At 43.1% G+C, this 24,458-nt stretch overlaps 1 protein-coding gene across 2 annotated transcripts in view; it reads left to right on the top strand.

Moving 5' to 3' along the window:
• Window positions 1-24,458, top strand: part of TMEM240 (transmembrane protein 240) — a 251,964-nt gene that overhangs the window by 199,057 nt on the left and 28,449 nt on the right. For both annotated transcript variants that reach the window (XM_086921475.1, XM_086921476.1), the window contains exon 3: window positions 7,040-7,248. In XM_086921475.1, coding sequence (XP_086777601.1) covers window positions 7,040-7,248 — 209 coding nt within the window. The remainder of the gene's footprint in view (window positions 1-7,039; window positions 7,249-24,458) is intronic.

Here is a 24,458-nt window from a genome sequence, read left to right as displayed (position 1 = left end):
TGCACTCACCACTCTTGGAGCTGCTCTCACGCTGATGAGATCAGCTCCAGGATTGGTTGTATTAAAGTTCCACTGAGCAGGAAGTCCTTCCATTCCTGCTCGTGGAACGCTGGGGAGAAAGACAGCATATATGGTGAATTTGGTGCCACCATATTTTGGCACCAAATTGGTGCCACCATATTTTTTAACCGGTAGCCTGCTGCAGTGGACACAAGTTTGAACAAAGGCTTTGTTGCTCTTGGTAAACACACTGGCACACCTTGATTATATATATATATATATAATGGTACGCATACATGATCACTTTCTCCATGAAACTAAGTAACGGACAACAATGATATGAGGCAAGGGCATAAATAAGCCTACACCACCTTGTGTGCTTTCTCTCTCTCTCTCTCTCTCTTACTTTCACTCTGTTTCTTCTTGTTTACCCCTCTCTTTCTCTTTCTCTCTCTCACTCTTTCTTTCTTTCTTTCTCTCTCTCTCTCTCTCTCTCTCTCTCTCTCTCTTTCCCCCTCTCTCACACACATGTGCCAAGAGTGAAGCCTGTAAACGATGGATGCATTACAGCACACACATTGTGGAATACACATATACAAGTTGAAAAAATCTTTAAAAATAACGGAAATATACCTACAGAGCACCTAAGTCACACCCTTATGACACACAAAGACATCTGAAACTTCAACTAGCAATCACAACATAAAGGCAAATATTCTCATGTAGCACACTTGGAACCAGGCACAATGGAACCAGCACCCCAGGCATATATACCCTTGGAGGTCGTGCAAATACCCGTACAGTTAATCACAGTGATACAAATGCAAAGACTCAGACAACAAGCATTGGCAAAGCCAGCAGGTCTCATCTATGGGCGATCTATTGGCTTTGCCAATCGGGTGGTGGTAGAGAAAGGGAGGGCAGATGGGAGGAGGGAACAGGACAAGTAAAGAACAATACTATGAAGTGGCCAGCGCTGGCCGTACAATATCGCTTTTTTTCTTATGGCCGTTGAGGGAAGGGAATAAGCAAGAGGGACAACACAGGGGTGGGAGGGAAATAAACATGGCTGGATAGAGATTGTGTGGGAGGGCATTAAGCAACACGGATAGGAGGTGGGATGGGAATAAAGAACACGGATAGGGGAGAGTGGGATGGGTAGGAAGGGAATAAGCAGCATGATCAGGTGGAGGGGTATGGAAGGGTAAGAAGCATCACAGAAGAGGGTGGGAGCGGAAAAGGTAACATGAACAAGGGGGGTGGGAGGAGAATAAGCAACCCAGACCGGGTGGGGATGGCAAGGGAACAAGCAAAATAGACAGGGTGTCGTGGGGAAAAAGCAACACGGACATGGGGGTATGAGGGAAAAGCCGACCCAGAAGGGGGTGAGAGGGGAAGAAGCAGCAAGGACAGTAGGATAGGAGGAAGAAAAGAAATAAAAAATAGTGTCTCAATCACAGCGCCAGAAGTGGAAGGACCCTAATCCAGATGAAGCAATTAGTACTTGGTCCGTATTCCAGCCACAATAAGAGGAGGCGAAGCCAGTTTGTGCTGCCCAATTAGTAGGTACAAACAAGAAACAGCAAGATGCCAATACCGATACACTTTCTTTCCACAGTGCGCTTCCTCACGGGCCGCCGGGGAGCTTGGCGGTTACCCCGTGAGGACGGGCACCGTGGAAAGAAAGGCTCGCGCTTAAGGAAACGCAAAGTGAGACGCACGCTAACCTTACCAAAAACGAAATTAGGCATCTGCGTCCTGACTAAATATAAAAGGATTCACGCCAGAAAATCCACAACAACATACCGGTGATACAACGGCCCTCGGTCTTCGACCGGCCGAGCAATAAATGTTCGTTCTGTAGGCTGTTGGAATATAGTGAACCAGGAATCGGCTGATCTCGCAGCATCAAGTAAGCTTTCTGGTCCTGAGGAGAACACCATATTTGGAGGGGTTCGAAACACGTCGACCTTTTTGTGGCCAATCAAGTGTATAAATCGTTGTCAAAAATTGAATATCTTGCAATTTGTGAATTTTTTCTTGTTTGGATTTTTGTTAATGTGTTATCTATTTTTTGTTGTTGTATAAATATGAAATATTGAAAGGTGGGCTGGGTGTGGGTTTGCTGGAATGTGTGTGGAGTGGAATTAGTGGATGATTGAGAAGAACAGTAGAGATGGGTGGATTGATTGGATATGAAAGAAAAGTTGTTGTGGTTCTAAGGATGTAATCAATATGGTACTTGTGGGATAAGGTAGTGTGCTGTATGTGAAACATGTTAATGGATTAAATGGTTTTCACCTGATTTATACATGTGATTTTTTGAATACATTTTGATTAATTCATACGGAAAAAGAGTTTTCATGATGACATTGTTTCAATTCAATGCGCCGGAAGAAATGTGAGAATTGTGTATCATTATTGGCATCTTGTCGTTTCTTGTTTGAATAGGGCTCGGCCTTACTGATTGGAGCCCAAACCCTTTTTTGCTTTTTGCCCAATTAGTAGGTAGCAGCAATGAAGCCCACAATTGGTAAAAAATGGGTGGGCTTGAAGCCCCTTGTTCAATACAATATCTGTTGCAAGTGAGCGCATGCTCGCGGCTCATGTGTCCGCCCACACCAATATGCGACACCCCCACAAACATCAGTAACAACAAATGATTTGACCACCAAATCTCTTATGAAGGAAAGTACATAGTAAATAGATCTGTAACATCAAATGGATTGTCTACCACCAATTTAATTCAGCATGAAAGTGTGTAGCAAATTCCTCTGCTACAACGAGCACTGTAATATCAGCCTATTCCAATGTAAGTACGCTTTTATAACTTTCCTAAAAGGGGCAGATGACAGGTGGCGTCTTAGATGTTCTGACAAAGCATTACAAACTGTGCAGGCCGCAGCAGGTGACTTGACCTGTTGAAGTTTGAATTTGAATGCCTAATTCATGGGATTCCTTTTAATGACCAAACACCATAGCGTTGGCAGATCTCCATATGCTCCCTGACATCAGGAGGGTGCATGTAAACATATGTAGCAGGATCCAGGCAGGATAACTTTAACAAGTTTACCCTGTTATAAAATGCCACATTCTCTCTTTCTAGGCAATACTGACCACAAAGGTCTGGACGAAGACCCTACAACCCATGCTGTCCTAAGTGTGATCAACCCATGTCGCCATATGCTTAAGAGGGCATCATAAATTAAAGTAACATCAATACTGGAGAGTCCCTAATTATTAACAGTAGTCTGACTCTACACTGCCCTCTCGCGGGGGCACCAAAGAACTCTGAGACCCTGAATGTGACTTGGCGGTTGTACATATTGTTTGACACTTGAAGACTCAACAAAGATAAACAAGTGTGATAAATGACTAAACGAGACACATTTTTTACTTAATTGTATTTACTTTTGCCTTTTTGAATATTATCCTTGAACTCAGGCAAGAATCTCTGTTAGAAACTACCTGACCATTCATCCTTTTCATTCACTACAGATTCCTTTCAACACTACAGAATACCATTTGAAACAATAACCTGAATATGATATGTGAACTTGTGCCTTGTATTTACAATAGTAGTGAGAAAAACACCTTTGTTTCTATTGGTTCTGATGTGTGTTGCCTTCCGCTCCTATGTTTCTAGGTAGTAATGTATATTTGGAGGTCTTTGATCATGTCATTGTTGAGTGTGAATCGCCGTGTGCATTCAAAGTCGGTGCAGTTCCGGGTTGCTGCCATTGGCCTGAACTTTGTTCTCCTACCTGGGGACAGTCCAGCCTGAAGTGCTAGATCACATCTCCTCAGAACAGGAACACAAGGCGGTTCTTTTTCAGAAAGGGGCAGCTTGTATCCTATGGCACAGTGACCACATGAGCTACATTTGACCATACTCGCTGCACCCAGGACATTACATTATAACAACAAAACGGTGATTGGTGAAAAGTTAGTTGGGTTTATCTTCTTTTATATGTGATAATGTTTGTGGTTTTGTAGAGCCACGTTTGCCTACAGTGGTCTTGGAGCTAAGAGACTGATATAGGATGCTTTAATCCTTTGCTTTTATTTGCCCACCGATTACCTTATTACACTGTGTTCATTATCTGGGAGTGCACAGTTCCTGGTTGTTATTTAACCAGAGACAAGGTGGTTGGTGTCATTATGTTTGCTTAGAATAAAATGGTGAAACCCAGTGTTGTTTAGTAACGGTTCGTTTAACATAACATACAGAACTTGATGTGTCCGCGACCCCACTGATGCAAATATTGGGGAAGATACCATTGAGGTTCAGTAAAAGGATTTCTAGAGTCCAAAAATCAATCAATATGATGCTATGCAGACTTTTGAAAATGCTGTGAGACTTAAACTACATTATTAAACTGCTGATATGTCATATTTTAGACATTTAATATTAGGTACTCCATCATCTTGATAAAAAGTGCCACCTTGTGCTGTTCTTCAGGTTGACCTTGTTGATCATACCACGGAAAGCCCCTTAGATTGATCTAGGATCTTCCTAGCCAGAAGAATGCGCACTCCAGCAGCACTTTTAATTTGTGATCAACACACTTTTTGGAAGGCACTTAAATCTTGTCTCTTCTCTTCTAATTGAACCCTGTCTCTGATTGAGCCTTTCCGTATCGACAATACCTAACTGCTGTGCACATTTATGGGTGACAGCTGCAAACAATAGAAATGCTTTAACGCAACACGACACAACTCATTGTGCTGATATGACATCTGGGGCTGTATTACAAATAGGGTGCACTTGCACAGTGTTTTCATCGATTATGTAATTTCAAATGTTGCTGTGATGTTATCAGTGATGTTGTAGAGCATGTCTTGAGTGATGTAACAGGTTGGGTAATTAGAAGTGCATGGTGAGGGCATGAGTGATAGTTACTTTAGGACATACGTTTTAGTTTCATGAGATAACTATAACTGGTGAATTTCAATGGTTTTGTTTCTTTAAAATTGCCATATTTATGTGATATTTTCACCTAATTATAGTCCCTTTAACCTTTGTTTTTTTCAGTGAATCTCTAGGGTTTTTGTAATGTAAATTAATATGTTATTACCGTATGTAAAGCCAACCCCATAACGGCAATGGTATCAGAGGGTTGACCACAGGGCCTGGCTGGCCATTCTCCGCAGGCTGCCATGCCCATGCCATGTACTGTCTTTGGCTATGCGCGGCTGAGGGTTTGCCTTTGGTCCCTGGAGACCCCATGCCCTGGGCATTTTATTTTTAAAGGAGAAGGGGGTCACATGGCCACCCTCCCCGAGCCAGAAGGCCCCTGGAGACCCCACCCCAGGGCCTTTAAGGGGAGGGGCTGCATGGCTCCACACCCCAAACCAATAGTGGCCCGGGGACCCCGTCTCATAGGTCCAAACCATACATGTTGAGAGGAGGGGGCACACTGCCCACTCTCCGAGCCAGTATAGGTCCAGGAGATCCCTCCCCCCAAGGCTAAACCATGTATGTTAAGGGGAGAGGAACTCACGGTTACTCCCCCAAGACAATTGTGTCCCCTGGGACCTCATCAACCGAAGCAAAAACATATATTAGGGGATGGGGGCGGATCCCCTAGGGCTGAATTACAAAAAAAGTGGAGATGGGCCATGTGGCTACACTCCCCAAGCCATAATAGGTGCCATCCCACGGGGTCTCATTTATTTTAAAGGGGAGGGGGTGCATGCCCCCCTCTCCGAGCTTATTGTGTCCCCGAGGATTCCATCCCTCTGGATAAAAACAAGGGGGAGGGGAGTGCAGACCCCCTATCCAAGCCTCAATAGGCCCTGGGGAGGGACACTACTTGGCACCCTGAGCCTTAATAAGCCCCAGGCATCCCATTCCCTCGGGTCTGTAGAGGCTCAGGGAGGTGGTCTGCAAAGCCCCCCTCCCTTTAAAGTTTAGGTAAATTTGAGATTGGCCACAGACCATGGGGTCTCCGGGCCTTTTAAGGCTGGGAGGGGCTGCGTGCACCCCTCCCTCCTTTTTTTAATTACATACGGCCCCGGGGAATGAGGTCCCTAGGGCCGATTAAGGCTAAGAGAGGGAGCTTTTTTAAAACGTTTGTTGAGGATCTGGAGATCCTCTGCGAATTTGAGGCACAATTAAAGGAGGGGGCAATCTGGGACTCAACTACCAGACCTAGGGGACAGGGTATCTCTGCCGTGCCCCATTATGTGTTTTTTTTCACTGTTTTTTAGGACTCAGGGCTGAGTCCTGAATACTAAGTCGGCTGCTACCACATCCTGGCTGATGTTGTGGTAGTAAATCAGATCTTTGTACGAAATCTGTCGGCCCCGTGGATCATCGCAGCGTGATATATATAGAAAGTTCTTTCATATCAAATGCTCAAAAACTACTGAGTGAATCTATACCAAATCATAAAAAGCGTTCCTTCTGGACCAAGATCTAGCTTGCTACCAAACTTGGTGTAAATCCGTTCAGCGATTTGAGCTGTAACTGCATCTAAAGTTCCAATGGAAAAATTAATTGGAAAAAAGCGTTTTGGGTCCCATCCCCTTTTTCCTTGGCCCCCGCTTGACGGATCTCCTGAAACTTTCCATTTAGGAGCTGAAGTGAAAACGTTTTTGGTGAAAATTTTGTGAAAGTACATCAAATGGCAGCAAATATATAAGCAAACCATAAAAGGCATTTCCTATGGAAACAAGATCGTAACTATAACGACGCAGTGGCAATAAAATATATATATATATATATATATATATTATACATATATCCTTTTGGTGCTAGAGGCTTGTACATTTTACCATCTTAGAAGTGTTGAAATACTGCATCACAAACTACTTTTAAGAACCCCTAAGCAACAGACAGCCTGCTTTCATGACAATTTCTGCGTTAGTAAACTAGCCATCTTAATTAAATTAAATAAATATATTTCATGAAATTCGTCATCATCCGGTCAGTGTAAAGTTCATGGTTGACAGATCTGTTGAGTTTGTTAATAACATAAGGAGTGTTCCTGACTTGGTCTAATGTGTCTTCTCTCTCTATCTCCTGCCACCCCAGACACCACGTCCACTATGTCATCCCATACGAAGGAGACCAGTCGGTGGTGGATTCCTCGGAGAACTACTTTGTGACCGACAATGTGACCAAGCAGGAGATCGACCTAATGCTGGGGCTGCTCCTGGGCTTCTGCATAAGCTGGTTCCTAGTCTGGATGGACGGAGTGCTGCACTATGCGGTACGAGCCTGGAGGACCAGCCGGCGCTATGGTAAGTTATACTATGTTGTACTTGGATATGCCATATTGTGTGCTGTGATGTCACATGACGCAATGTCCTATAATGAAAGGCTACACTTATCTGAAAATTTCTGAGGCTTTCTTAGGACAATGGAAGTATCTTGGCACCTTAATGACTACTATCTGAAGCCCCTTTTGAGTAACAGAAACTTAGAACATACATTTTAAAATCCAGAAATTATTGACAAAAGCTTGTTGAAATGTTTTGTCATGGAGGGCTCAATTTGTGAATATGTCCCAAGGATGTTCATGTCTGTCAAGTAGATGCTGACAAACTATTAATTATCATTAACAGTAAGCATACATCTAAGTTTTTTTTAAAGCTCTAAATATCAAGATGGGTAGCATCAGACTAAAAGTTAGGGTCTATAAAGTTCTTCCTTGTATTTCTTTATCAGCAACAGGAGCATTTCAACAAGAAATTCTGTTTTAAGTACAGTAACAAACTATATAATGGTCATTTGCAATTTGGATGGGTACATATGTAGAAAGTGTAAGTAGTGAACGCATGGTTGAAATGATGGAACTGTAGCAAACACTGAAAACATTTATCAAATATGTACAAACTCTGTGAGGGCGTTACAGTAGCATAATTGTAGTGGAGTTTTGATATTTTCTTCAAATAAACTTTATTTAATTTTAATTGTAAAATTCTCATGTATTACTTATTCAATTCCATATTAACTATAGTATACAGTTCAAACGTGGCAATACAAGCTAGTAAATCTTGACATGGGTATGTTACACTTTACAGAAGAGTTCCGCAAGTAACATAAATATTAGCACTGAAGCCGGGCTGCACCAGGGCACAGCAACCAGCACAACAAAGCCAGGCATGAAGGGTCCGGAAAAGACCCCGCGAGCCTGTGTCCTCGTAGGGGCCAGCTGATAATTTGCAGTATCTATTGTTAAGCTATTTGGTTATGAGTCAAATATATGGCTTCATAGTGGAGTGTGGATAGGTCTGTCCATTCTTTTGAAATTAGCTCTTCAGTCAGGGATATCTCGAAGATGTTTAGCACTGAGATTGATTTTAACTTGTTGAGAATAGTTCCAGTGTAGATGTTCTAGTAGGTAAAAGGAGGAGTATGGACCCTGCACACTGACTATTTGAAGTACAATAATATTTTGGTTGAGTCTCGTGTTGTGCAAGGTGGAGTGCAAGCAAATTTTGAATGCAAATATTTACTTTAGGTGGTACCTTCTATGCCTTTGAAGGCGAAGGTTAGAAATATAAACATAGCCCTCTTTCGTTAATAGCCGGCCAGCCTGGTGATAGTACTGTGAGGCAGAAGTGTGTTATGGAAGATTACAGCAGGCCCTGGGGGCAAAGTTTAGAACTTTGTCAAAGGTGTGAAATATTATTGAGAGTGACTAGTGTGCTAAAAATCAATGAGGAAATAAGTGTCTTGGCTTACATACATTGAGTAGGGTGAATCTTGCTACTGCGGCTGTGTTGGTTATGGACATTTAATTTTCATTCTGGGATCCAAGTTGACACTAAGGTTTCTGGCTTAGGGTGAAGTGAACATGAAAAGGGAGAGAGGTAAGTATTGAAGTGGGCGGAAAATTGAAGGTTTTGAATGAACTGAGCATGAGTGAGTAAATGCCCATCTAGAGACGGGTAAATCTGTCAGAAATTTGTTCCTGTAGTGCCGGGTAAACCTAGGGAATGATTGAGCAATTTTAGTATGATCTGCATAGAAATGACGAAATACCAAAGGAGGAGATGAAGCTGCCAATGGTGGATGTGTAAGTGGAGAAGATGAGGGAACACCTAAAGGAAGAGGTGTGAGAGAGGAGAATGAAGAGCACCAAAAACTTTGCCTTTGACAAAGACTTTGACGGAGGGGTCATAGAGATATGATGTAACTAGGTTAAGGGTAGAGAGGTTTGGCAAGTAAGTTGTTTAACAGTAGAGTGTTAGGCAGAGTATTCAACAGTATAAAATACTGCACAGAGATCACAAAGTATAAGAATAGACGTGCAGGGATGAAGATGGTATGATGTCATGAAACTGGTCACATGCGAGAGAACAGTTTCAGTAAAGTTTAGGGTTCAGAAACTGGATTGAGGGATATCTCAGGGTGAGATGAGATGTAAGCAAACGGTGAGACAATTAAATACACTTCCCCCCATAATTTTCAAGAAGAACGGGAGTTTTGAGACCGTACAATTGAGATGGTGCAATAGTTTGCTGGGCATATGCACTATACTAGGCATAAAGTGAGTGTCCTTGTCACTTCTTTTCCCAAGCAATATTCCAAATCTACAAATGAAATCCCTATTCAGCCTTTTCGCGATGCAACTGTAACTGCGTCAGCATGGGAGCATGGCTATTCTTCAATCCAGCCTAAAAGCATCCAGAACAGGACTAAAAAATACTAACAGAAACAACATTTAGGCATTTGGATCAAGAACATATGGATGTGGATAAAGGAGCGCCAAGGAAGTGGGTGAGCAGCAGGTGTGTATTTAGTTCCCTTCTTAATATTATGGGCATGACAGGTGGCACAGGAGTGGCAATATCGGTGAGCAACGGAAGGGAGGTATAGAGGAAACCAATGGGTACTTATGGCACACATCATGCTGTCATGGGTGAAGCCGTGATATAGTTGGCCAGAACTCGGGCGGAGAAACTTCAGTGAAAACATTCTCCTCATACAGTCCCACTACACTTTATTGGGTCGGTCTCACAGTGTTGTTTCGTTCAAGCCTGTTTCTATGCCTCGGTGCACCTCCCTGTAAATCAGACAATTCTTTTAAGGTGTGTATAGGAGACTCAACAGTCTGAGAAATATATAGATTATCTTCGGAGCTTGGTGGGAATTTGAAGCAGTGTGGTTAGTGCTTCCCCTAGATACTTCTTTCTGAGAAGACTGACGTGAAGCCCATTTTACAATTGCGAGTTTCAATGGTAACATCAGAGCATCAAGCAAACCTTTAACATAGGTTCCAATTTTACTCCGGTTCCAGCTGTTGAGAGGAAACCTGTTGCATCCAGAAGAGTGCAAAAGCAATGGCTACTCCAAAATCATATTTTGAATTGGTGAATTTTGCAAGAGAACAAGTATGAGTTAGAGCAACCAATTCAGCAACTTGAGAGAATTACACACGGGGAAAACATCAACTTTCGACAACTTCATTTTACATATGGCATCACTGGTTACTAAAACAACAAAGCCATTTCGAACACATGATCCATCAACATAATACACAAGAACATAATTGTTTATTGGTGCATCAGGAGATAACTACAAGTATTAGCCAGATGGGGGTTACGATGAGGTAGTTATGTGGCTCACCATACTGGTATGGGGGCTACACGGAGGACAACAGATGAGGGTAAGGCCTGAGCAGAATTTTGATTACGCCAGAGTAATTGCAGTAATTTTAGTAACTCAGTGTTACTCATTGACACAGAATTACCGATAATTACACAATTTCCACTGCTTGCATACTTACTGGGGAAAAAAGCCAACAGCAAGAAAACATTTAGCTAGCGTGAGCGGGCGCTCGCTTTCCGTGTTCTGCCGCTTGTTTCTTAGTGCAAAGTGCATCCTCACATCCAGACAACGCGTGAACATTCTGCTGGAGAAGTTGTGGATCTGTCTTGAAGCATCTAGGAGCCTGCCTGCCTGCTGGGAGAAAGAAGATGTCAGCCTGAACCTGCAGGAGTCCTGTGCATCCCTGGCATCTATAGGATATCCAGGAGAGGGGTGGATTGCTTGAGTGCAAATTATGGAGAACCTTTGTGCCTGTGGACCCATCTCTAATTTGGGCTCCGGGATAGAACCATTGCACTGTACTCTTCATCAGCTCAGTCAGGGCTGCAACTGCATAATTGAGAAAGACCCGGGTGTTGACTGCAACTGTATGATTACCGAAGCCAGAACTAGGGTACAGCTACATGTTTGCGATCCGCAAAGATGAGGGCTGTTACTGTGAGTGCTGTCAGCCTAGATGAGGTCTGACTGATTGCTGTAAACCCACTGGGAGCTGCATCTTCCATCTTTACAATCAGGAACATGACCTTCACGTATGCAGGTGCATGAGTCTCGGACAGTCCCAACTTCAGCTCAGATGGGGTCATCTCCTCACACATGTCAGATATTGCTGTGGCTAGACCTGCATCTGCACAGCTTGCAGTACCATGACTTCTCCTCCCAAGACTGAAGGGTCGTGCTGCTAGACGCAGCCTAGGGCCAGCTCTGACACCCCAGCAGCTTTCTGGCTCACTGGGATCACTGTAGTCTTAAGAATTTACTCCCTTTGGGTCATAATCACACCACATACATCAATACTCAAACCATTGCCACTTGTCACACAATCATACACTGGCCAATTAATCCAAAAGTATAAATGTTTAGTTTTCAATATTTCATAAAGCTGTTAAAATCAGTTTTGAGCTGGTAGCTCTTAATAAAAACACAAGATATCAATGCACTGTTTCACAATCTTCTCCTCCAAGTTATTACAAATGCTATCTATCAAAACCAATTCATAACATAATAACGTGCAAAAGGGACAGATCATCATAAGCAAACATTTTATAAAAAATCATATTTATACAAAAGCATACATAAAAAACATCAAATGTATTGTTCAACGTAAAAATGACCAAGAAGCGACGTGTTTCGGTGGGATTAAAGGTCCAACTGCCTTCTTCAGGCACAATGATAACAATTTAAAAATGTCCCAGCACTTGGAATCTTCTTATCAATTGGAGTTATCGGTGCTTAGGGCAGTACTGGGGTAACATTCAAAACCTCAACCTCCTGAGATTATATGTCTCTAGAACAATCAGCAGGTACTCCTAATATGTAATCTCACCATCCAATAAATGTGTGCAGATATCACTAGGCAAATGTTGTTATCTGAATCAACGGAGCTCTAATATAGTAACTCAATACTGCCAAAAAATCGCAATCCTATTCTGGAGAAAAAAAATTATACACCGTGTGTTCTGATGACGATTCCTCACACACGATCCTCTCAAATAGGGGGATTATTTTGTGCCTTAACGTTATATTAAAAAGCGCTGCCGGGGTCCGGGATTAAATAATGTCCGTCTCTTTCCGTGCGTCTCCCAAAGGGAGTAAATTCTTAAGACTACAGTCTATTCGGTGTCCTGTCCCTTTGGCAGTGTAGGACCCCTCTCTTTTGTTCTGCTCACTGGGATCACTGCAAGATACACAGGAGGGCCACCTATGGTACAAGTTGGCGAATGAGAACTTGTGCAGTGTTACCCATCTCCAAACATCAACTGAGTGTCTGTGGGCATCTGCAAATTGCACCAAAGCCAGATTGATGCTACCCCTTATTTCAAAAAGGGGATGGAACCCAGAGCTAGGGGGACAACCAAGGAGGGAGTATTTGCATGTGCAGGGAGGGTGTAGATCCTTCATCGGATTTTTTTCAGGTACACTGACTTGTGTGATCATTGAAATATGTATACTACTTAATGTAACTGTGTGATTAAAGTTCTTTCATTCTTGTACACACAAGTACTGAACTGGACACTACTGTGTCTGCCTGTTGATTGCTGAGTGCTAGTGCACCCCTCCCACTACTTCCTCAAAACGTCTGTGACTGCTCACTCTCGCTACTCTGAGAGTCAAGTGCGGAAGGGGTTGTGGTCGGCTCACTTTGCAGTGTCATAGTAGATTGTACCTCTGGACATCAGTGACAAATGATCTCAAACCTGGTGGTTGAGGCCCAATAGTTCCTGAATGGTGTTTGACAGGCAGCCAGTGTGGAGCAGTCTGAGGTGTATAGTAAACCTTGTCTGGGTAAAGGGATGCTTCTTAGGCTGATGGTTTTCAAGGCCAATGTTCTTTGTCACTGCTGCAGGGCTGTTTCTGGTATGAGTTTGCTAAGATGTAAACGTTCTGTCTTGCAAATGTCATGTGATTCTCGCAAATAGTGTAATTACTACCCTTGGGTTGTGATGATCTCGGCATGGGGACTATTCACATGACACTCAGAAATTGTATGCACCTTTCCACTTACAGTGAGAGAAATAGATTGCCAACAAGCATTCAGTTTCAAAGTAGGGACAAAAACATTGCAACAAAATAACACATCCATTTCAGCAACAAATAGAACTCACAAAGAATTATTGACAATATACCAGAAAAAAACTATGCCAGGCACTTGTTGGAAACACTGAAAACTACAGGTAGCCCAATAGTCATAATCTCTCAGAGACTAAAAAACAATAATAGCTTGCACACTCCTAGGGACCTATTCAGAAAGGTAAATATACACCTGAGTTAATCTATATGTGTAAATTTACTTTTACATTTTGCAGTAAATGCACTACTCTTCACCACTCCCCATTCCCTAATGTAAATTCACAACATAGTATACACTTGCATGTCCCCATCCTCTAAAACCAGGAGATAGAGCCAAATTTACCGATGTAAAGTTACCACTTGTAACTTTTCAAATGTAGGTGTAGGTCTTTGCCACCTGGGTTAGGAACTCCCTATGATAAAGCACAGGGAAATACTTAAAAGTTTATTACACTTTAAAAAATAGTAATAATATTTTATGGTTAGTATTAATGTAAATTATTTTTATATATTTATTATCAATGTCATGCAAAATTACAAAAAGCTACTGCATTGATAATTTTCTTTTAATTTAAATACATTAAATACAAATAAATAAAAACGTATTTAAAAAATTAATCTAAAGTAAAACGCTTATATTTAATCTTTATATATTACAATTACTAAACATTATGGATAGAATTAATTTCAATTAATTTAATTATTAAAAACAAAGCTATGTTTAGTTTACATTTTAAAAAGCTTATCACAATAATTTATAATCAAATAATATTATTTACATATATTTTTAAACATTAAAATAAATGTATATATTTTTTTTAAATGTCAAGATAATTGTATTTATTTTAACATTATTTCCTATGGGGCTGTATCCCTGCTTCCTTTATTTTCTTTGGGACAAGAACAGTGGTTAGCCATGTGTGTTGGTGGATTTACTCCAGGTCTGGGCTGGATTAAAAATACTACTGTTATGGGTCCTTTTTGGCTGCTGTAACTATAGCAGTGCAGTTTGAGAATAGGAATGGGCTTAGTCTATTGTGGGTGTGTGCATGTCCCTCCCTAAAACCCATCATTAGCCCTCCTTAAACCTCTCCTTACTCCTCCCTAAACCTCTCCCATTTTGTAGTACGTTTTCCCCATTTTCCAGGCACTCCAAATGTTCATTCCACATTTCGTACTAAAAACGGAGCCCTATGACTGCAAAGATCTCCACAGTAGGGGCAGAGATCTCCACACCTAAAAGATTGGACAGGCAGAGACCTCTGCATGTAGGCTAGTAGGTAGCATTTTCTAGTACATGAGTAGTGCTATTGTAATACTACTAAACATGCTATGACCCACTCGCTGCCTGGCCTGATGATCTGGGAAGTAGGAAACCTTGGGATGACCATGGACTCCAAGCTATCAGTGAATGCCCAAGTGGACAAACTAGCAATATCAAGCTTTGTTACTATAAAAACTCTGCAACGCGTCTTCCCCCATTTGGGATTTCCACACAAGATCCAGGCTGCCATCTATCTTGTTCTGTCCAAACTCAACTACGCCAATAGCCTCTATCAAGAATCACCTTTAACAACTATGAAAAGACTACAACGGATTCACTGTCTGCTGCCAGACTAATCTTACCTATAAAGCCACAAGCTCACATCTCCCCTACCTTGAAAGCCCTACATTGGTTCTCGGTTGCCAGAAGATCCACATTCAAGCTGCTTTGTATCAACCACAAAGCGATACATGGAACAGGACTGCTCTTCTTCAGGAATAAAATCACCAAATACATTCAACAAAGGAAACTCCGCTCTAGAGTGGCACCTCGCCTCAAAATCCCACCAATCAAGAAAACAACCATCGGTGGCACATCCTTCTCAGTTCAAGCAGCCAAACTATGAAACTCTTTACCCCCAAACATAAGGTTCACCTTATCTTCAGAATACTACTCAAGAATTGGCTCTTCCCCACATAACCAACATACACATACATACATTTACAGCATATCCCTCTGTATATAAACATTTATTTGGACTATACATATGAACCTACATATGTAAATTGCTTTGTATGAATGTGTATGATAATTATGTTTTTAAAAATACAGATATTCATTAGTTGTGTTTAAAATATATACATATTACTTGTAGTTACATTAGTCTGTTTTAAGATGTATATCTGACTGCATAAATAAGTAAATCTTGTATCATAACTATTTATCTACAATTGCTTCACTATTGAGTTACAAAAAATAAAAACAAATAACTTAATTTAAATTAAACACTTGAAAGCCAGAGCTGATTAAATGCAACTGTAATCTACATATATTACCTTCCTTATGCATATATACCTTCCATGTACTTATGTATCTATATATTTATTACTTTGCTTTTAATTCAGAATATCCAATGCACTACCCTATATCTCACCCTATATCTCTCCAAATATAACACCTACCTCCGCTCTGACTTATCTCAAACCTCATTCTACCACTCTCTCTAATGCACTACCCTATTTCTCACCCTATCCAGCTCTCAATATATCCTCTACCTCAACTCTCTGACTCATCTCAAACCTCATTTTACTACGCTTTTGAAAGCACTAACCTATTTCTCTCCCTATACCTCTATCAATATATCATATACCCCCACTGTCTCATTCATCCCAACCCCCATACCACTGCTATGATCCCCAAAATACCTCTTCCTTCCTCTACCCCTCCATCATCACATACCTCTTTTACTATTCAGATCTCCCACACAAGCCTTTCTAAACCCTCCCCTCTGACTCTTCCCCCTCCTCCTCCTAAACCCCTTCCTACTGCTATGAACTCCCAAAAAGAAGAAAAAATGATAAACACATTCTAGACCCTTTCCTCCTCATCCCTCCACTATTCCCTTTCAATCCAAATAACAGACTAACATGTCCACCACTCAAGTCATAAGATTTTATTCGATTTGAGAAATACAAATCATACAAGCATAAAACATATAAAAACAATTCATTGCATACGTAATTGTTCTAAAACAAAGTGACTCAAGTGAACTCGAGAATAATTCATAAAAGAAGAAGGGAACATACACTGGCGTACGCTGGACAACAATACATGTCCACCACTCAAATACATTCCATATTTCCCTGTACTAATTCCCCACAAATCCTTGTTGGGTCCGGAGTAGCGTGCCACTTGCCAAAAATCACTTCAACACCTCAAAAGGGGTAGCAAGCGCTATAGAAATGCAAGCCTTTCCCCTCTTCTATCCCTTCACTGTTCTTCTCACCCCAAATAACATATTAACATATCCACCGCTCAAATTACTTTCATATTTTACTATACTAATTCAGCACTAATTCTTTATGGGTTCCGGAGTAAATAATGTGCTACTCGCCGATAAAGCACTTTGATGCCTCGTCATAGGTAGTAAGCTCTATATAAATGCAATTACAATGTAATACAAAATGCAATTTGTGAATAGGCCCTGTAGTTTCTAGCATTTGCCTCAATAGCAGGTCTATCTACCATGAACCATGTTGCTATTATGCTTTCTGGCAGAACAGAGAGTCGCCTTACCACATTCAAACAATAGTATAGAAAGCAAAAGTCCTTGCTTTTAAATATCAGTAATCAGCCCTCCAAATATCTCACGCATTTACTCAAAGAAACAAAAATAGATATTCAGGGATGCTGAAAGGGAGTAAAAAAGCATTAACTACAAATGAAATGTTGCAAGCCCAACGTAGATGATCTGTGACGGGGCAGCATGAGATAAAGGTACACAACACGCAGGCCCAGTAATCCAAGGGCTAGGGAAAGACAGACTGAAGCGCCTTCAAGCTACTGAAGAAAGTAATTATGTCTGACGCGACTGTCTCCTTCAAAATATCCCATTAAAATCCTATTCAGTTGTCATTAGCGTCCCTTTCCGCCCTACTGGGGAGATTTCACAGTTGAGGAATCTTTTGACAGCATGACGTCATATACGGGTCTTCTCTCCTGGGTGGGAGGGGAGAGGGGAGTGTGGAAGTTGGTGACATAGAGTGTTGAATGTACACGACTCACAGTTCGTTGACGGACTCCTAGGAGACCATGCTGTAGAAAGATTTAATTGTTTTCAAACAACCTCATGCTTTCCTTCCCTACTTGGTTGTATGTCAGAGTATTGTATGGAGAAATATAATTTGACGTAAAAATATTGTCCCAAATGTCGTTTAGAAAAATAGCATCTCATTGGGTGAATGTTTTTGATTATTAAATCCAATGGGGTGTTTTTTTGTAAACAGTATTTTTGACAAGATATTTATGTCAGACTATACTCTGAGAGCGATTTTCTGGTAGCATATCTCCCAACTGGAGGCAATATCACCAACTAGTAACCTAACAGCTAGAGTGGGTGACATCGAACCTGGGGAAATGGGATCGAGACTGGGCAGGGACACTCGACTTCCTGTGATTCTGGGAAAATCACTTAATCTCCCTGTGCCTAACAAAATTAATGTGTCTTCGTGTAACACAACTGGTGCTCGTGTAAAGCTCTCTGATACCTTCGGGTCGAGTTCGCACTATATAAAACTCCCCCAAAAAACAGTGGTCAGGACCGGAAACTGGACTGCACTCTCTGTTCTTCTTTCTCAGCCTTATCTACACCCCACAGCATGTGGAGTGGTGTGGCTCACTGATTAGAGGCGGCAGACCCGGAAGCAGAGAACGGCCCGGGACCAGGGTTCAATTCCTGACACGGCAGGGTCGTGGACCAGGGTCAGCGGACTCGATAATTCTCGCCTTGGTGCCTACTCACCAGGGATCACACGCGGCAACTCTGGGCATTAGCTTGCCTCATCTCTACAACGGCCCCCCACATTCGCCAGGGATGCCTGGTTTCACCTTGGAGATACCCAGTAGGGACCATCTCACAGGGATAGCCAGGACGGGTTCCCCAGCGGTCTACAGCGCCACGACGCCTCAGGGCAGCAGTGCGCTTTACAAGACACATACATATATATGCATATATATGTCTCACCACTAAGGGCTGCATTATGAGTTGCCTGGCCAAGGGCCTAAATCAGGCCCTTAGTTGGCCAGACAACTCGTAATGCCGCCCTTAGTGATGAGACATGCAGGGGCTGTGGAGAAGGCTGAGAAAGAAGAACACGAGAGTGCAGGCCATTGACAGAGTCCCATTCTGTCAAATTCTAAATGAAACCCAAAGCCTTTCCTGGTGTGCCGGGACCAGAAGTGTGTCTACAGACTCAATAATTCTGCGTCTGGAGACATCAGGCCAGACTTCCCTGCGGAGATAAAGGGCATGTGGAACTGGACTCTGGATTATCAAAGCCACATTATTCCCTAGTCCGGGGAAAATTATTTGCGATTCCCATTATCTCAATGGGAGATACAACCAGGTATTGTTATTATAGGCTGGGTATCTCCCTGTGGAGATCATGAAGAATTGGTAATGGGGCTAAATTCGTTTCTATTTTTCCACTTGATGCAGACAGGCAAGAACTCTGCTTTAAAGATCTTTTCCTCTTTGAGGCCGCATAGATGGAGGCAGATTTGCAATATTGCAGCGGTTTTAGTTTATTTGTCTTTTCCCCCTGAGCCTCCAACGTTTGTATGTTTATTACATCTTGAGGGTCACAAATATTTTAAAGGAATGCTTAGATTTTTAGGCTATGGGACATAAAGTTATTCAGGCTATGAACTTGACCTAAAATATCCACAATAGCTTAAAATATATTTTAGGAAGCCAACGTTGCCAGACTCTTAAGAAAACGTGAGGATCTTATGTAAAAATAATTACATAAATAAAAGCGCTAACCAAATTAGGTTAAATGATCCTGGCTAAAATGGCAGAGATATTTTGTGACCTGAAGCATAGGCATGAATTTGGCTAGATAATTTTGCCTGGAACGTTTCCGCGGTTTTCGGATATGTGACATGGTGGTATATTTTGCTCAACATAGCACAGTTGAGATGATGAAGGTCTGCGCCTGATTAAAGAATCTAAGGAATTCCTTCAGATATGGGTTGTAATTGCTGATGCCCCTCCACCCATCTCATTGCGTCACTGACCCATTTTCTTTCCGCCTTCTCCATGATGGGGCCACAGCTGGCTCTGCCCTTGGGTACGTCCATCCTGCTGTTCGAAAGCAGACGAGAATCACTTCTGACGTGCTGCCCAGCCACGGGTCACTCCAACTGCTGCTCATCTGTCTGGAAGCCCAACTGAAGCCAATGCAGTCCCAGAAAGAAAGTACTTTAAAATTTCCACTAGTGTGAGGTATAAATATCTACCACAGACGGACATCTTTAAATTCACCCACGCTGCATCCTCCACAAAGGTGGTTCGGGAGACAGAGCACCAACTGTAACCGGCCCCTAACTATCCCTTCATTGGTTGAATCTCCGCTCCTGTTGATGACAAGTAGTGGTCATCATTGGAGAATTGCAAGACTTTCACCAGAATGTTCTTTTTAACTTTAGTAACTCCTGGAAGTGTGTGTTAAACTGCTGGTCTTGCTAGAAAGGGTTTTGTGGCTCGTATGTTTGTGAAAAGGACACATGGAAGCCTACAAATGGCTCTATGCATTTTCAGCTGAAACATATGTCTCCTGTTGATGAATTTATCATGTTTACCAAGGCCCATATTCTTGTGTCCTCCACCACCAAGATGTGTATCTCCTGCATTGGTCCGGGTGGGGATATGAGGAGGGTTCATGCACAGATGTTTGCAGTACTCTCTACTCGGGTTGAAAATGAAGCCACCCCATTTCCACATTGTACTTCCTTGCTTTTCGCTCCACAGTGAGAGGCCCAGTCAATGAACTTTCGCCCACATAATACTTTGCCTAACCCCCCTCACTATACAGAAGGCGTTACACTCGCAAGGTATCACCCCCTTCCATCCAACCCATCCTTCTCAGTTGTACCCTTCTGGTACACGCCAGGGTTCCCCTGGCAGAAGAGTATAAGCATTGCACCTTCTTTGATGGGGGAGGGTGGACTCACGTAGGATGCCAATGCTACAACTTCATCCAGTAAAGCTGGGTTCAATCGGATAACTACCAGATGAGTGCAATCAATATATATACAAAACGAGGGGGCACAGACCATCATCATGGATAAAATGTAACCCTTTGGTGAAGTGTGTTTCATTGGCATCTTCATTCTCTTTTTTAGCTTGTGCTGCTGTTGCTTCATTAAAATAAAAAATATAGTTTTACAAGGGGGTTTATAGAGGTGTTACAGCAGAGATGAGCATGAACCATGAGGGACCCCACATATGAGAGAGCTTGGAATAAGATAACACAGCTCCAAAAGGCTGTGAAATAAGAGCAGCGCATCATAAAGTAAGAGTCCTCCTTGAGTTTTAATCTAAACACCCCCAAACACAGGCAGCCTGAAGACCCCCTGACACCCACAGAACCTTCAGTGAAAACGCCCACATCCCAGCATTGAATCCTTTTAGCTCATAGCAGGCTGTCACACAGGCTCATACTGCTGGGTGGGGCCGGAACGAAGCTACCTAGTTGCTTGTTAAATTCTTCCTCAGTCTTTGAATGCACAGGTGAGGCTTGGGGGCATTAAAAGCTGCAATAAATCAGATGCCACCAACACTTCAGCATCACCGTGGTCGCTCATGTTTACAAAGATGACCCGGCATTTAACAGGTCTTGGTGCGTTTGTGGAGAAAGAAAAAGGGCTGCAAGTCTTCCAAAATATCACTGGCTTCCATCAATTCCTAAAGTAGCAAGATGGCGGCGTATAAAGAGCTGCTAAAATTGGGTGGTGTTTTGAGTCTGTTTGGCCTAATAACGAATTATTTACTAGTGGGTAGACCGTGCTCATTTCAGTGAATCTGAGATTGTACCGGTGAAAAATGAACTATTTATTAAGCTGGTTATAACTGGTAGTAGTTAATTGATCTAGACCTTACCCAGCATGACTGGCTCATGAATCAGGAGACCGGAAAGGTAATCGGGGTTTCATACACTTCACCAAATGTTGTGATCCTAGACACATCGCTATGAAAGTTAGCGGTGGGAGAGCCATTTTAAGCTTGAGGCAGATGCCGGGCTCTACTCGAAGTCCTCCTGAAACCTCATCCTAAAACGAGTCGGATTTTTTTTCTCACGTAGCTTCTGACTGTAATCTCTCTACCCACGTGCACAGTTAAAAACACCTCATTAACATTTGAGGAAAAAAGGAGAGGTATATACAAGGTTACCGGTTTAGCAGCTAATTTTTACGGAGTAAAGCCAGGATTTTGGGATGAATCCCTGCTTGGGAGGGGGGAGAGGGAGGCAAGCAAGACCGACTACCATTTTGTGTGTGAAAAAGGCCGCTTTATTGAAACAGGTGCACATCACATAATTTCCCAACTGGCAAACCGCCTTACAAAACTATTACCTCTCTAAACATCAAATTACCTGACCCCCCTTTTTGTCTTTCTCCCTCCACCCCTAAGAACCCACATGATAATATCCCTCCACCCGCAACATTACAATATATATATATCACAGCTTATACATCCTCTGAGTATCCAACTTTGTCCCCTACCTATTAACTCCAAACCCTCACAAATGCTACCTTCCTGTCTGTCCTCTTGCAACTGTAACCAAACTACCCTCTAATGTAACCCCCAACTATTTACCCCTTTCCCCGCTCCCGGTCCCCAAGTCCCCAACTTAACGCCAAAAACCGAACTCCAGCCAAACTTGGCCAACATCCCCACCAAAACTCCGCCTTCACCTGCTTCCAGCGACAAAACATACAAACATATTCCTCCCCAGTGTACCTGTCGCAATACAGCCGCCAGCCAGAAAAACCCTAAAAATAGGGTGGGAGGGCGGGACAAAAACTCGCTCCTCTCCCAGCTACCAGGTATAGATACCTAAAATGGTGGCTGGGACACGTGAGTGGCGCAATAAATACCCCCACGCAGGCACTGGCGTAACGTACGCCTTGGGCTGCCCCTGGTTCCCACCAAAGGCAGCCCAAATGGCAAAATGGCCGCGCCCATGCTGCGCTCCCTCCCCCTCTCAAAACTGCCCGGGGGCAGACCTCGCGGCTCGGTTGCCCCCCAAACCCCTCTTCACCTACACCAAACAGTGTGGCACTAGGCAAATATTACGTTTCACCAAACCACCATTGTCCTCATTGTCTCAATGAACATATAATGTGACTTCGGCTCGACTTTCCTTGTTCATTCGCTCGCCTACTCCCTAATTAAAAATTAAATATTTTTATCTGCGCACGTGAGAATCGAGCCGAGCCTACTTTTACCTGGCCCACGTGCCAAGGCCCGGGTCCCCCATGACTGCCAGTTTGAGCCTTTAACTTATTAGCGGATTAATCGTTCGGCTCTTGCGTTCACTCAGGTGCCCGGTGCCTCCCTGTGCCCCAAGGCCGCAGCTCTTCACTGGCAGAGCATGAAAGGCCAGACACTTGACTGCGCCTGCGGTGCGGGCGCCCCCGGCGAGTTATCATCCAGATGGGCGTAATTAAGATGCTTGCACCGTGATGAAGTACGTCTTGATTTCCTTGCAGTGTTGTCAAGGTCTTCATAAATGATTTCAGAGATGGCCCTCGAAGGCAGCCGAGCCCGCGTCAAGCAAGGCAGGTGGGGGAGCAGCGCACGCGCAGAGGCCGGAAGCACGCGCACGGCTGGATCCTAGGGACGAGAGCTCAAGTTTGCCCCATGATGTCTCGTGCTTTATTCAACCAGTCCTGGTATTCTATTCCTAGTTGGTACTTGAAGGTTTGCTTTCCCATTACACCTGCTGGTGAACAGGGCCGGCGTGTCAACAGGAATGGAGGCTCAGGGCTCACGCTTGATGTATGTGGTATGTATATTGTGCATAGATCCATGAGTTTCCTAGTGTATGCAGTAGGCCTGAGTGTAGTTCCCGCGAAGTGACCAAAAAATGCTGCTGCGCTGTGCGGAGTACCGCAAGTATTGGAGTGCGTTAGGTCACTCCGTTCGCGTGTATTTTTAGCACTGGAAAATCAGCTCAAACTGCACCATGCGCAGCACAAGAGGGCGCTGCTTCTTTCTACCGCTCGAGTAGATTTTCTACTCCAGCGGCATCTTCCTCAATGCAAACAGATGGTTGCGAAATGTGAGCGGTCTCAACTATCCGAGACACCCGCTTTGAGAAATCTCGCTGCGAGGTAGTCTAGTATTGGATTTCCTCTCTCTCGCCATTGGTGAGCGTGAGCGGGGAAAAAACTCTGCTCCGCGACTTTTTAGAATCTCTGCGTGCTCCACAGAGCGCGGAGAGTGGAAAACTCTGCGTACAGACTGGAGTTCACCGCCCAGGCTTAGCATGCAGCTTGTAACGAGTGAAAGTGGGCATTTGATTCTGTGCTCCTTGTCCTCGGACCTGTCAGAAGAGAAAAGAGGGGAGGTCATTATTACCAAGGCTGTGCTTTTTTAGGGTCCCACGCTCATGCTGCAGCCTTTACTCATAAGCCTGCTCCATTTATTAATCATGCAACGTCTAACATGGTTATTAGCAGTAGATGTTGTGAGCTTGCAGACCGGGCCCTGGGAAAACTGACATGCCCGGCTGTCCTTATTGGTTGTGGCAGAGAGGTATGGTTTGAACTGTTGGTGGAATTTACTTCTCCTGGGATGAGAAGTGAGAAAGCATCTGATACTGCTTTCAAGCGTGTCTAGCTTCTCAATGTTCACTCCATGCATTTCGATGCTTCCACTTTGATTTGTTTGGCATGTGGACGGTCTTAGGTCGGGATGTAAGTGTTTCGGAGGGCATCAGTTATTTTAAGCTGTTTACACGTGAGGGTGTGTTGTTGCTGTGGGCTGGATGCAAATTGTAAATCAGCATCAATGGCAGTTGAGGCATGATTGTGTGAACAACATACATTCTGCCTTTGGCTAAGCATGGATGTTTTTTTAAATATCTCTTTGCCTTGTTATCAGACCTTCTTCCTGATGCCTTATGGATGAAAATGCGTGGCATATGATGTCTTCTCTAGGCTAATTTTCTGTTAAGCCTAATTTACGAGTGCCTCCTTAAATTACAGGTGTGCAAACACCTATTTGCAGATGAGTCAATATTGCAAGTTGTGACAGAGAGTTCACAAACCTCT

The sequence above is a fragment of the Lissotriton vulgaris genome, chromosome 5 (assembly GCF_964263255.1).
Source record: "Lissotriton vulgaris chromosome 5, aLisVul1.2, whole genome shotgun sequence".
Classification (NCBI taxonomy): Eukaryota; Metazoa; Chordata; class Amphibia; order Caudata; family Salamandridae; genus Lissotriton; species Lissotriton vulgaris.
The sequence above is the reverse complement of the archived record's forward strand: the minus strand, read 5'-3'. Positions and strand labels throughout refer to the sequence as shown.